This window comes from Homalodisca vitripennis, chromosome 2 (assembly GCF_021130785.1).
Source record: "Homalodisca vitripennis isolate AUS2020 chromosome 2, UT_GWSS_2.1, whole genome shotgun sequence".
Classification (NCBI taxonomy): domain Eukaryota; kingdom Metazoa; phylum Arthropoda; class Insecta; order Hemiptera; family Cicadellidae; genus Homalodisca; species Homalodisca vitripennis.
Genome location: NC_060208.1, coordinates 189,593,197 through 189,608,637, shown reverse-complemented (window position 1 = coordinate 189,608,637; position 15,441 = coordinate 189,593,197). Strand labels below are relative to the sequence as shown.

Below are 15,441 nucleotides of genomic sequence, written 5' to 3'. Positions count from 1 at the left end.
TTGCGGGCCATCTCTTTGATATAACAAAAAATGGTAGTTACTTAAAAAAGTAGATATAAAGGTGAAGTAACGATGTACCAAGTTTTATTGCTTTACCTGTAATTGTTCGGGAGTTACCAAGCCAGCGCAGGACTTTTTTACACCCTGTATATCAGTTTGCGAGGTTCGTAAAAATGTTGTCTGGAGCGTTAATAATCTCAATTAAAACGGGTTTGTTGCTAGAAACAATTTTTATCAAATGAGCAAATATTTTTTAATTATATAATATTTAACAAATGTGTGCACTCTGTACTAATTATGACTAGTCTATATAGTCAGTGTCCTCTACAATCAGCCGATCAACTTGTGCCCTGTACAATCAACTGTAGCTGTTGACCGATCATGCAATTCTCTGTGTCTGTCTGTCTTTGCCTGCTGTTGGGCGTTGGACTCGTCACAGCAGCGCCTTCCGAATTGACCGTCGAAGAGCAACAAGTCGGTAAGCATTTTGTTGACTCTACATTGCTCTACTTTTTAATTTTTTAAAACGTTTAGGGGAGTAAGTTTACAATATACTAATAATAATTTTTGTACTAATCATATTTATGAAGCCATTCTACCTGATTAATTCGACAATCTAAACTCAAAAGATATCCAGTAGAAACGGAGTTATAGACTTTTCATGAAATTATGTACACGCATGTTTGTAATTATGTACAGCCAATTGCGCCAAACTAACTTCTCCTTCATACAATTAATTGCATTATTTTAGTAAGAAACGGTTTATTATAGACTAATCAGGTTCTATTGTAAGCACCAGATTTTGAAGTTAAAAAGTTTTAATGTGTTCAAGGCCATGTTCATAAGAGAACGGTAAGCCGATTAAGGAAATTGGAAATTGAAATTAATAAAACCAAACTTGCGAATGGTAAAACCAATTAATTGTTCAGTATTCATTGGTAAAACTATTTGTGGACATGGCCGACTTAAGCTGAAATCTGACGTCGTCTAAGACTAGATTCCTAGAATCAGGAATCAATGTCCGTCTGAAGGGATAAAAAAAGTCGGTAACGAAGAAGCTCAAAGTGAACTCTGCATCTTTTTGACATCAGAGACACCCAAAGTACAAAAATGTAATCTAGATAAAGGTGATCCTGTTGCCTCATCAGGTGCACAACTGAGTGCACTAAAATGTTTTAGTCACGATCTCAAATCATGGTTAAGAAACAGTTTTCTACGCAACACATAGCAACAGTTTTCTACACAACACGTAGAGTGGGAAGGGTTGATTTAATACGAGTGTTGGATTCAGCAGCTCCATTTCAACTTTCGCTTAGTGCAGCTTCTGATATATGACGCTGTCACAGGCTTGACTCCTGGACTCTGGAGTCAATGTCCGTCTGAAGAGGTTCAAAAAAGTCAATGAGGAAGAAGCTGACAATGCAAATATTTCGCTTTGAGCTCCTTCACCACCGAATTTAAAAATAATTTAAGTTCTAACTATACTGGTGGGAAAATTATTTTAAATCTCTTTCAAAAGGCGTTGACAATTATTTTAAAATAAGAAGGCACAATTATTTTAAGATGTCTACAACATATTTTGCTGTTACTTTAAAATGAGTTATAAACAAATTTTTCAAATCAAGTAAAAGAATCTACACTGATGGAAAAGTATTTCAAAACTAATTAAAATCTCTTTCGAAGCGTTTTAAAGGTTTAAAAACTGTTTTTAAATTACTTAAAAATAAGAAACAAAATCATTTGGAAACTAGAACTTATTTAAAATAAGACAAAATTTTAATATGACAAATCAATTGTTTTAAAATAACTTAAAGGTAAGTTAAACGCTCCTATCTCGCCCATGTTAAAAATGTCTATGTTTGTGACCTGTTATCTCAGCAGCTGTTAAAGCTAAAGTTCTGAATGAAGAGTTTCCCCATCTGTTATATATGTCTTTGTGATACTACTGGTCTTTAGTTATGTTTGTTTGGATTGAAATAAATTATTTCTTTTTGTAAATAAAATAAAAAAATATATTTTTGAGAAATAAATAAAAGATTTTTAATATATTGAAGTATAAATGAGGATTCACAGTATCACCTAAGTGTAGTTAACATGTGGTAAATGTTTTGTCAAGATATCTTGTATAGTTTCTGAAGCAATGGGTCATTTGTGTTTTAAAACCCAACTTTCGGGAAGACGCGATTAAAGTAAGCCTACACTTTTTTTTTTTGAGACAACAAGCAATCTTTTCTGGATACTCAACTATGTCTCCAAAGCACTGATGGAAAACCAAAACAAATTATCACACAGTAGTAACGTTGTAGAAGTACTTTTGTAACAAGAGGTGCAGCGCATGCGCGGTAGATTGCTCAAAATGATTCGAAATTCTGAACACACAATCTTAAACAATTTAAAAGATATACTTTTTTATCTTTATCCGCCTTGCTCTTTTTTAAACACGCAGAAAGAACTAAATAAGAATATCAAACAAAACAAAATGTTATTTTGTTTTTTAACTCACCTTTTAAAATGAGTTATAAAATCATTTTCAAATGAGAATAAAAGAAACAAACCGTATTATAAAGTTATAAAATTGTTTAAAATTATTTTCTTAGGCTACCAGCGAAATAAAATAATTTTAAACACTATTAGCACTTTTTCAAAATATGTTCCAAATAGTTTTAAAAAGTTTCTTTCACGTAGTAATAAGACGTTATTGAGCTTTTGCTAACTCTACAATCTACATCGACCCACTTATAAATTCTTAAAAAATGTTATTAATATTTACCGTATACATTTTATGAAAACTCTTAGTATAACACAGTATAATTATATAATATGTAAATGTAAGTTATATAAATATATATACATACATATATATATATATATATATATATATATATATACTGCCACCGTCATTAATTTCTCTGTTTCCGTCTATCTTTGTCTGCTGTTTGGTGCTATACTCATCACAGCTGCACTACCTGAATTCTCTCCTGAAGAACAAGACGTTGGTAAGATTTTGCTAACTCCATATCAATCCACTTTTAAATTCTAAGAAAAGATTAATAAATATTAGTTTTTATTAGTTATTAGTTTTTACGTTACTATTTGTACATGTTTAAAAACTTACCATATGTTATATACATATGTTATATACCATACGTTATAAGCATATAATAATGTGCGTGTGTTTATGATATAATATATTAAAAATCATGTATACTTTCACTGTCAAGTATTTCTCTGTTTCCGTCTATCTTTGTTGCTGTCTGGTGCTGTACTCATCACAGCTGCACTATCTGAGGAACATGATATTGGTAAGTTTTTTCCAAATATATATGTATAACTTCAATAAACATTTTATCACAAAAAGTACTTGCTCCACCGAGACTCGAACCCGGATCTCTTAGTTGCTGGGTGAGTGTGTTTCCTATATAAGCGTTGGAGATATTCATTCGAACCACAAATAACCCCACACATGCAAATCCTGAAATAACAACCAGTCGCATTTTTTATTAGCCCCTGTAGGCACACCAAAACCCCTCAAAGTCGGCATATATCCATAAATAACAATTTATACAGTTATATAATTGTTAATTTTTTTCTTATGAATAAAGAAACAACTAAAAATCTTGTTTTAATAAATAATCAAATTGGTCATCGTTAATAATATTTAACAGTAGACTATTTATAATATCCGGAATTTACTTACATGCTAGTCATCCGATTCATATGAACTGAGAGTTTGGATTATTCTGTTTGGATTTTCATCTGTTTTTTTTTTTTTTAATTGTTTGTGTCAGCTATGGGTACACCATCATGAATAATCATTTCAAACATCTTCTTTAGATATGTTCAATATTTGTATTGGTTGTGTAACTTATTATTAAAGGATCTGATGTGAGAAGTATCGTATTTGAAATATCCTGTTTACATATTCTAGCGAAGTCTTCCTGGAGTAACCTTCGTAATAATTTTTGAAATCTTCTTAACTTCTTCTGAAATCTGTCTATTTCGAAGCAAAGCAGCAGAATTCATCTCAGTCCCATAAATATATCGTTTGTTCCATCAATCAAATGACTGGATGCATGTAGTTTCCATGCGAACTTCGTGAGTAACTGTTCTGTATCAGCCCAAAACTTTGTTGCTATTATGACGAAACCAATTGAGGTTGTGACTAAAACGACTTTATGCTTTGGTAATTCACACTTTTTAACGCTAGATTATTTCTGAAAAACAAATTCGAGTTTTTCAAATGTCGCCTGTCTACGTTTCCGTCGGAAGGAGTTCCCCAACTCGGCCTTTCTGTCAATCCACAGTCAGCAACGTTTTATCTCTGAATTCTCTCTTTACTTTTGGCCTATTTTGGACTACTACTATTATTATCGTTGGAAGACTGTAGAGAAAACTAATATAAAGACTTGAATGGGTTGAAAGAAACATATGTTTTGAGTATTTTACCAACTGTCTGAACGGGTTTTAGTGAAATAATTTTTTGTAGCCTAATTTTACCACTTAATCATCTATTTTCGAGCTGTTTCAATCACATGTTTTTTAATGAATGATAACAATTACATAAGTACGAATTGAAGTTAGTTAAGGTTGTTAATGCTTATTTTTCAGAATATTATGGAAACGAATTTAAATGTCAGTGTCCCTCTTTGTTCCTTTAGTCACTAAATTTGTGTTTTTATTATAAATAATGAACAAAAAATAACATAATATAATTTTAAATAAACCAAAAACAAAAATGAATCAAAATATTAGTAATAAAATCGAGGAGCTAAAAGTAACAAATTATTTAAAACTAGAGAAACGAAAATGTATTCATAACCGATACTATAAATTTATTAAAGATGGCACCATTTTACAAAAACATATATGACACAAAAAACATGAATCACAAAGTTATATTTTATTATAAGCATGTTCCCCTATTGTAGTCCTATTATGTTTAATGTCCCATAAGCAAAGAACTCTTTTTAGGTCTTTATATAGTTTATTGTTCATAGTGTTTAAAGGTCTACTCAAAACAAACTAAATTATGTTTATAATTTTCTATTTAATTTAATATCACTAAATATATATTTTAATATTATGTATTTTGTCGTAAATACCATTATGCTTTATATTTCAATAAAAATAATTACTCCCTAATAGTAATAGCCTACAATATGGGTGGAATAGTTTACGTTAGGCTTAGTAAAACAGGCAAAGAGATTTTAAAGTAGATCAATAATTGCAAATTTACTCATTTATCATATGGCTGCACACAATACAAAATACATACAAGTTTAAGTATAACAGTGTATAACCCGGTTACAGATTAGTTCTTTTCAGAAACATTACCTGTATATTCAAGTAGGCACGTAACGAACTGCAGTTTCTGTTGCAGCAGCCATAAAAATTGCCCCCATCTATGCCATTCTCAGACATTCCATCAACATGTGTTGTATGGTTTGCTTTTCTGCTCCGCAATTACACCGTGTAGATTGTTTTCTGTCCCACCTGTGTAGTGAGTCCACGCATATGTCGGTTAGTTACGGGGCTGGTCGAAGGGGAGTGGTTTCATCCTAATGCAGGGAAGACTCCTACATTGAGGTGGGTGGTTATTCGTCCATTTGCGCTCCCGGGAGCCCACGGAGTCGAACTGTGATATGAGCAGTTCTTGAGCAGATCTTATGATTTGGTCTTCTGGATCGTAGTCTGTTTCTGCATGATATATCCGCATCCTAGTGTATAGGTAAGCGAGGGTTGCCTTGCATGGGTTCATATTCACGGAAAAGAGCTGCTTTGCGCCTGAGATCTGGAGGAGGTATATGGCTCTATATTGGTAGCCAGTCGGCAGGGCCGATCTTAGCGTTCCTCTGATTATCCTTGTGGTCTCGTTCCGTTGTACGTCCACTTTCTGGGTGTTGTCTGAGCCAGATCGGTGCGCCTTACTTGCAGTTGAGTACACTGGTCCAAGTACTGAGGTTCGTAATGTCCCAGCGGTAGAGTTCCAAGTGGTACCACATAGCTCGTGGAGGATGTGGTTCCGACTTCGCAGTTTCACGGTCATATTCTACAGATGTCCCTTATAGGTCAGTGTCCTATCCAGGGTGACTCCAAGATACTCCGTATTTATAAATATGTTTCATATATAGGATTACTTTTTAGTACTTACATGCACCTGAGTTGGAAACAATTAAAGGAAAGTGAAGTCAAGTGAGGTCCTTGGTGGCTGCATGTCTCTCATTTTTAAACACAAGGGTATTAAGAAAATAACTGTTGTTATTTAATTCAAACATTTAAGTAGGTATCTCCAAACTTTTAAAACGTTATCCTCTCCTTCAACCCTTATAGTAATCGTTATAATCACCACGCATACATATAAGGCGTATAAAAACTACCGAAACCAACATTTTAACGTCCTTGCTTAAAAAGGAGACCGCTTCGTCGAACTGGAACATCCGTATAACTATCCAATCGATTCCCATTGTCCATATAATTACCAAGTATACGTAGAAACTCCTGCGACTGGACTGTGCATGTCTTTGAGACGATTCCGAGGAAGTTATGTTCTTGGAGTCTTGGAAGTGTAGTCTCATGTGAAACAGCATTGAGGGGGTCATCAAGATATTTAGTAGAATCAAAATACTATCAGGAATATAGAAGAACAGTTTTATAGTTCTACTTAGATTGAAAAAACAGGCGTCTGTCTTCAAACTGTATTTTGGACAAGAATCGATTCCTTCTAACAAGGGAGCATAAGGCAGTCCAATTTCAGGGGCGACTTTCACAGTGGCTGTCAGAATACAGAAGAGCAAAGGGACTCCCCAACCGAACAGAGAGTAAATTATGTATTGTCCCCAGTGAGGCTTCAACTTCCCTCTTCGGATTGGTCGTAAAGGTTGACTGAAAGCCAGCCACAGATTTATATTCATAACTGATAACCACGACAAAACTGCTAAAAAACTGAAGCGTATGTAGTAACGTTGTAGGTGACCTACACCACAATTCACCACGAGAATAGATAAATAAAGAAACAGCTCAGCTGTTAGCCAGTTAAACATCAGCCTTTCTCGGAGATTGCCGAACAGGAGTCGCCTTTTGTCCATACCAATTGCAAATATTATACCCAAACCAAATATGAAAAATACACAATTAAATGCAGAGAACTTAGCCTTTTCTGGACTATTGTAATCTATCTTGCTTATACTATCCGATTCTCTACTGAATATCATATATTTTCCTTCCACCAACTCTATACAGTAGTCGTAAATATCAAGATAGTAGAGATCATGTGTTAGAATGGTTCCGTCCTCAACTATATATGTGTTTTCAAATGATTTATAAGTAGAGTCCATCATGTTTATATTACATTTGTCATAGTAAAAGAACCCTACGCGGCCTGATTCCTTGACCGTGAAGTTGTCTACGTTTTGGTGTGTTTTCAGTTTGTAGTACACTGGCCGAAGTAAGTGAGGTGGTGACCAATCAGTAACATTGGCAGCAACAGGAGCAGTAACTGAGCATGTCAGATTGTGTAATGAAATGACTTCTTGCCCGATTGGACAACATTTGGTAACACACGTTACATTTATAGTTCGGCAAGGGCATCCCCGGACATGTCCTTCATCCAACCGGAATGTTCCCAGAGCACATCCTTCAGCTTCTCGGACGCTGTTTGCTAGGCTCGCAGAGTTGTTTACCGTTGAAGCATAGCAATGTTCTTCAGGTTGACACTGTTCAGACACAAGTCTAACTCTTTGACAGGCACGGTACACTTCGAAAGAACCATATAAAACAATGAGCATGACAAGAAACAGTTCTACCCCACGACACAGGTGGGTCGTTGATAGACGTTTATGAACCGAACTATTACGTGGTTGCTCCATGGTGAATGTAGTAGAATTTCTAACTTTTCATAATCTCGACGCCTAAATTATGCTATGTGTGTGTAATCTCAAAGTTATCACACCGCAGATTGTCAATCAGCCAATTATTTAAATCAGGGAAACATTGAACAACAAATAATTAACTTAACTCTTGTGATAATCCAATTTGCCAAATTGTTATACACGTTTATCTGTTGCAATTTTTATAATACTTTAAATTACTTTGCATGATACGCCATGAGGAACGGATAAGCTTCCTCAGAGTTCAATACATTATTAATTTATATTGTAAACTGTGTGTTGTATGTTAGTGCAACTCCGAATGAAGCTTTATTTTGCTATTTAAGCGGCAAATCCATGAGCATGTAAATATACAGAGTGTAAAAAAGTCCCGCACTAGCACGGTAACTCCCGAACGATTACAGGTAAAGCAATAAAACTTGGTACATCATTACTGGACCTATAAATCTACTTTTTGAAGTAACTATTATTTGTTTACCATGTGAAAAGGATGGCAGAGATCAACTCTGAACAAAGCTTTATTTTTGTATGTATACGGCAAATCCATGAGCATTTAAATATTTAATATACATATTTAAATATTTAAGCTACACTAGAGATGACAATTAAGTTCTACCATGTTTACTAGTCAAAATTGCCAATGCGCTCTCTATAATTAAAAACTCGACTTGGCCTACATCGCATCTCTACGCATATTTCATTTCATGACATGATTCAGAGTATGGAGGAGGGATGTGCGAGTATGTCATATATTTTTATCTTCTTTGATATCCTTAGAAATTCAATTTTTATTGTTTGTATATACCACTAAAAGTTCAATTTATTCTTAAGTTTTATATTTCATTTAAATAAAATAAATTTGAATTAAGACTTCCATATTATTTCTCTGTAATATATATAAATATAAATGATCAACTGCCTCTTTCATTTGTTAAATAGTGTTATCACTCTTTTCATTGCTAAATGTGTCACTACTTAAATATTCCCGTAATTCAGAAAAAATAAAAGTTTAAGTGCAATCGCTTTTGGGGCTGAAATGAGTATGTATGTTAAATTCTAAAATTTTAAAGTTAAATTAATTTCACTAAATAGACAAAATGTAAAAAAATATAAAAAATTTAGTACGGAATGTGGGCAATTTTGTTATCAGACAAAATATAAAAATGTTAAATTTCTAAAGTGAGTGTCTGTTATAGTTGAAGATATGATTAGTTGGAGTTTCTTGGAAGTGAGTTATCTCGCAATACAATAGCTGAGGTACATTCCTCCTGACCATACACCACAGTTCACTTCTTCCGTCAAGTGAGTCATCGTTCAATACAATAGCCATTTGTATCCATACAATAGTATTTCTTCAGCCCAAAAGGGTTTACTTTCTTCACTGTGCTCTTTTAACCGCGAAAACGAGACATCATACCCGCTCAGCTAGCAATAATTGTGAGCTTACTTGCGCTCCCATATTCCACGAAGTTTGACCCAAGACTAAAAAAAACTTGCGTAATATATGAAAGTTGGCGCAGTTAAATACCATATTTTTTCTTTTCGAAATTGCTCACGCTTTCTGTTATTCCTGCCCCTGTGTAAATATCAGTTGTTCATTGAAATTTCGCTGCAGAAATCATGAACAAAATACCAATTAGAAATACTAATAATATTACCAAAATCTCTAAAATAAGTTTAAAATACCTTTTTAGGATTGGTATTTATTTTTTCTGGAATGTAAATACTTCAAATAATTTATGCTCAAATATTTCAATTCCGATGTACAGTATACGTTTTAAACAAATCTCTAAAATAAGTTTTAAAATACCTTTTTTAGGATTGGTAGGTAGTTATTTTTCTGGAATGTAAATACTTCAAATAATGTATCCTAAAATATTTCAATTCCGATGTACAGTATACATTTTTATTCCAATTAGAAAATGTGTCACTCATATTTTACGGTTGGCACCAAAGAAAATCCATCCACAAAAAAAAAAAAAAAAAAAAAAAAAAAAAAAATGGTTTTTAAGGTTTCTCTTGTCATATCATCCCAATATACACATTGTACCATGATTCGTGTTTGTAGCCGAACTTACCTTACATTTCAGTGAGAAAATCTTTCTTTCAGTGATTGAGTCTGATTTGTTAAAGTAATGTAACTTCGGTTAAGAGAGCTAATATCGTATACAAGTAGGTTAGCTCCAACATTTTCCCCTTCAAGTTCCAGTAATATAAGGTAGACCTATATAGGGTATTATAAAAAAAGACTTTGTCACAAAAGCAAAACATTACATGTATTTAGATAGAAACACATAAAAAGGTGTAAAGTCTAACACACAAGTTAATTAAACCATTTTTTAATGACGCGCAACTTGGTAAGGTCTTGGTTGGACATCATGGTCCTAGTGTTGGGCAAATTGAAATGTTTTGTTCTCGCTTTTATCCTCTGTTGGTAAGTCACCATAAAATACAAGTCAGACGTAAATAGTGTGTTCATCAAAAGAATGATCTAACATAAATGAATAAATAATTTTAAAATAATATTTTTTAGCGAACTGTTTGCTTTTAAGTGATTCTGTAACTTATTAACATATTTATGACACACCAAGTATAAACAAGTGTTATTTAGCATGTTTATAAAAATTGTTTATCCTAACGCATACACAGGATTTATACATGAACGTCTTGGGTTTATTTGTGTGCAGTATACATTATTGTCAGTGTTAAAAGATCTAACATTTTTCAGTACTAATTTATATATTAAAAATAATTCTGAATTAATTTATTATGGTTAGTATAATTTTTTTGTTTTAATAAGGATAATATATAAGGATAACTATTGTGGTTCTGGAGTAAAGATGTGCCCAATTTTAAATTTTGTGGTGAATCAAGACGTGGTTATATTTTTACGTTTTTCCTGAGCGTTGTTTTGGCAGTTTGTCTCATTTTGTAGCCACGTATGCATAATTTATTTGTACTGAAAGCTTCGGATAATCCTTTAAAATATAACACTGGCAATATCAAAAGAACAATTATAACATAAATTAATAAGTATGGAAACTTTCGGGATTTATATTTATTCTGTTTTGATTGCGTTCACGAATGCTGTAGTAAAACATAAAAATAACACAGTCTGCCGTGAGCGAAATTTCTTTGAAACAACAATAATTATTTCTGTTGCTAAAAATCAAATAACGGGTCCTAAATGAGTACATTATCACAAATATAAAGTGAGAACTGTAATTAGCAAGAATATGTACTTTTAGGACACTTCATTCTGAGTTGTTTTTATTATTTTGTAGTCGTAACAGTTCAAGGTTTTTCTCGAATGTGATCTAATACTCCCTCTTTTTCCATTTCATCAAAAATAAATGGGCAGTACTTTTTAAATGAATTACTCTGAAATAATGTATACCTAGCACTTTCTCTTATGGGCACATTCAAATCATCGAGTGCTGTGAAGACATTGAATTCGTCCCTTTCGTCAGCAAAGAAAAGCGGAAGCATCACACAGACAGCCATTAGCACATGAAAGCTCAGCGCCTTTATATCTGCTTTCATGTCTTCTACGGACAGTTTTTCCTACCAACCGAACTCTTCAAGGTGCTTGTTCAAAGAATCACAATACAGCATACACAAATCGTTGATTCCGGAGTTTCGGACTTCTGGGTTACTACTCACCCACACAAACGTGATTAATTTCCTTCACCGGAGATGTAAATTCTGCATATTGAAAGTCCAGGAGTTTGGCATCTACAACTTGCCCACAATCGTTGTATTTGAACATGATGTTGGTGTACCAAGGATCTCTCTGTGTCAAACGCCTTTATCGGCTGCAGTGACGCCTCCATGTCGTTCACAAGTAGCTCCTGCAACGTGAGGTCAGTTAACTCATTTATAACGCTCAACCACTGTTTATAGCTAGGCTTGTCTTCTAGGAAAGCAGCCATGCACTGAAAACAGCTCAGCACAACCCTTATATGCAATTTAAGAGCCTCCTCAGTAAACTCAGGACTACGCGTCACTATGGATTGAATTATTTTTAGGATGCTTCTTGTAAACTGCTATCGAGAGGGCGTGTAGTTTGGCTGAATACTTGGCGTACAACTGGCAGTGGTTGAGATCTAGAAGGTTGTGTCTATCAACCATAGTATAATCTGATGCTTTCAGGTCTTCCAAGACGACGCAGAGTGGATTCGGTGAGCTGTAATGTTTAGGTACAATACTATGCTTAGATATTTTATAAGTCTCGCTAATAAATTGATTATAGTACATAGGTTCTTTGTCGTATAATCATTGACGAATTCACCATACGTGTTTACAAAGTCGTCCATTGGTGATTTGATGATCAGTGACACTGAATATTCTGAGGAATCGTTATTTGGTGTCTTGTAAATTCACAATCGCTCTCAACGTGTTACTGCCGTAATTGTTTCCTGGCGGTACAGCTGGGTTCGAATGTGTGACTTGTGATGACGAGCTCTTCGCGATCCTCTTGTCTGATTGAAGACAGGATTTGAGAAAATCAGCAGTCAGCCATTCAGGTACTCGTAGATCTGCCATTATCTGAAAAATAACAAACGTTTCCCACACTGTAATTCTTGTATTATATAGTATTGGATAATTGCACTAATCCAATTTGGATAAGTCAAGCTAAAAATTATGAGCTTAATCCTGTAATATTACCGGTTGGTACACGAACTTGTTAGTCCAAACCCTATGACCAGAATGTTTTTTTTTCACATTTTGTAGACAAGTCGAAATCATTCAAAAAAGATTAGAAAATGTTTCAGAATAATTCAGGAGCTAAGTCTAAATGAAACATACAAGGATATACAATTTAGTAAAAACAGTGGGTTCACAGAAACATGAGAAGTAGTCAGTAACTGTTTACTCAACCTGGATAGCTCTGATGGCACGGCTACTTTTTATGATCACGGTGTTATAAAAGAATCTACTAATCTATTACTCGCTTTGTACTAATGAAACAGGGTTGTAGGTATTTTACAACATGTACATACTCATATGTGTATTAGCATACTGTATGTCTTCGGTTTTTAACTCTTACAATAGCGTAGTTTCTATTCAGTTGCTTGGTTACGTAGCTATTTTCTGCTTATGTAAAAGATAGATAAGGAGTTGTCTAGATTATGAAATCTAGAGTTGTATCCTTAAAATGTATTTTAAATGTTTACATTAGCTCCTAGGAAGTTGAATGTGTTACTCTATTGAATCTGTAAATACAGAAGTAAATAAAACTTGTATAACGCTAAATTTGTGTGTTATTTTTTTAATTTCAATAAAATAACTATTATTAATATTATTTTTTTTGATAGATGTATAAATTATATAAACACAAGACTAAAAAGCAGAAAATAATTAAATTAACAAAATAGAGTTTTTAAACCACATTTTTAAAAGTGATTCAAAATAGTTATATAGTTTCTCATACATTCAAATATATTCATAGTCTCATTCAGATTGTACTAGAAATGTATAATAGCAATTTTAAATTCGGAACATACAAAAATTTGTATTGTAAAAAACAAATAAACGTGGGGTAACAGTTATAATTATAGTAAAAAATACTATTTGCTTATCAAGGAAACACGTTTTTTTTCTGGACATCTGCCATCGTTCAGATCAAAAGTCTGTCAAAGAAGGAGTGGCCTACACGTTATTTGATAGAGCAAAGAGCTTATGGTCAGGTAAAGATGGATATTTTTATTCGCCTAAAACTTGAAGAAAATAAATGTTTAAACTTAATACTGTGTAAGAAAATTACACAGTATTTTTTAACGACATTAAAACCCCCATTTTAAGATAAGAGTCCAGTTTGAGGCCAATTTATAACAGAACAAAATAAATTTAAACATGCTTTTAACGTTTATGCGGACTATTTTCCTCTTTGTAAGAATCTTCCTCGGAATTAACATATATTTATTTAAAAAAGAATTAACCAAATTGGCCCACTCAATAATTAGCTAAAATAGTGTATCACTGAAACTAATTTAAATCTTAAACCAAAAAGGATAGCAGTAAATCAAAAACAAATTGAAGTTTTATGAAGTAAATGAATTGGAAATGTATTTTATTAAATCACAAGCAAAAGACACATTTTTTTTTAATTGTGATTTTTAATAAGAGTATCCTGGTTGTATAATAATGTATATTGTATGGACGTAGTGAACCAACTACTCTTCAGATCAGGAAAATTGTATCTGAGTGATACAATACATTAATACATGTATCCTGTCACTATAATGCATTTCTCTGTGTCCTTGGGTCTTGCCTGCTGCTTGGTGTTGTCCTCTTCACAGCTACACCTTCTGAAGTCTCTTCTGAGGAACAAGACTCCGATGGTAAGGTATTTTGAACTCCTTAACAATCTAATTTAAAATTCTTAGAGAAATATTTAATGTGCGTGAGTGTTTTAATTCCCAAATTTTACATTTTTGTAAAACAAACTCACAGAATAATGTTTTATTAGTGTAATGTAATATTTTAGTGTAATACTCGTATAATACATTTACGTACTCGTATATTGTAACTGCTAAGCAATAACCTCATTATATTCTGTATATAAAACCTCTGTTTCTATGTAAAACCTCAAAATTTTAAACTCATTTATTACTAAGCAAATGATATAGTTTCTAGGTCAAACGATTAATTTTATAAATTGCTAAAAATATGTTCTAAAATGTGTATATAACTGGATTATTAATTTTATTAAATCTAGTAATTCTTAAGGCTCATCAAATAAAGATTTTTAATCGAGTTTTACACTATATCTAGTACAAAAATGTAACAAATGTATTGTAACGACTTTTTTCTGTGCAAACGTTATTTTTGTTGATTCACAGACCCAGAAAGACTCAGTCGAAAATGAGTAAAATATTCCATAGCTCGAGAGAAGCGAGTCGGGATGAGTAAGCCAAAAGCTCAGATTAGTCAGCTCAGAAGGGAAAATGAGTGTTTAGTCCTGCATTCTTCAGTTCCGTGTAAAGATTTCAATACATTGTCTGTTTTATCTAATCTGTTACAGATGAGGGTGTCAATTTACCACGTGTAACCTGTGATCTTCTCAGTTTCTCCTTCAAAGGCTTCTCTGTGAACCACTCTGCCTGTGCCGCACACTGCCTTCTACGCAGGAAGAAGTTCCGAGGTGGCAGGTGCATTAATGGCGTCTGCAGCTGCCGCAAGTGATGATAGCGGTTCACTCTTCCACTTATCAGCTTCGATGTGACTTTTGTTAAGTGGATTGACGTCAATGACTGATGGTTTTCAATTAAAAATTATTTAGTAAAATTTTGTTTTTAATCTTTTCTCAATACAAAATTACTTCTTTAAACAATAATACTTTATCACAATAAAGGTGTTAAATTATTTTATATTCCTCAGTTTGTGGTTCAATGCCAATTGATTCGTGCAGAACTATACAAGAATCGCCATTTGTTTTTTCTGATATCAATGTCAGTTCGGTACCTTAATGTTTAAAAAAAAACTAACTGTTATTAGAATTCGATTTTTACTTTTTATTAGAAAACCACTGATAAAAGTTACTACTATATAA

At 33.1% G+C, this 15,441-nt stretch overlaps 1 protein-coding gene across 1 annotated transcript; it reads left to right on the top strand.

The window, feature by feature from the left end:
* Positions 1 to 285: 285 nt before the first annotated feature.
* LOC124355204 (defensin-like) lies at positions 286 to 15,176 on the top strand. The gene is made up of 5 exons (XM_046806216.1): positions 286 to 478; positions 2,958 to 2,996; positions 3,276 to 3,302; positions 14,189 to 14,230; positions 14,914 to 15,176. Exons 1-5 carry the CDS (start codon positions 382 to 384, stop codon positions 15,072 to 15,074), a joined length of 366 nt encoding a protein of 121 aa, XP_046662172.1. The 5' UTR covers positions 286 to 381; the 3' UTR covers positions 15,075 to 15,176.
* Positions 15,177 to 15,441: the final 265 nt, after the last annotated feature.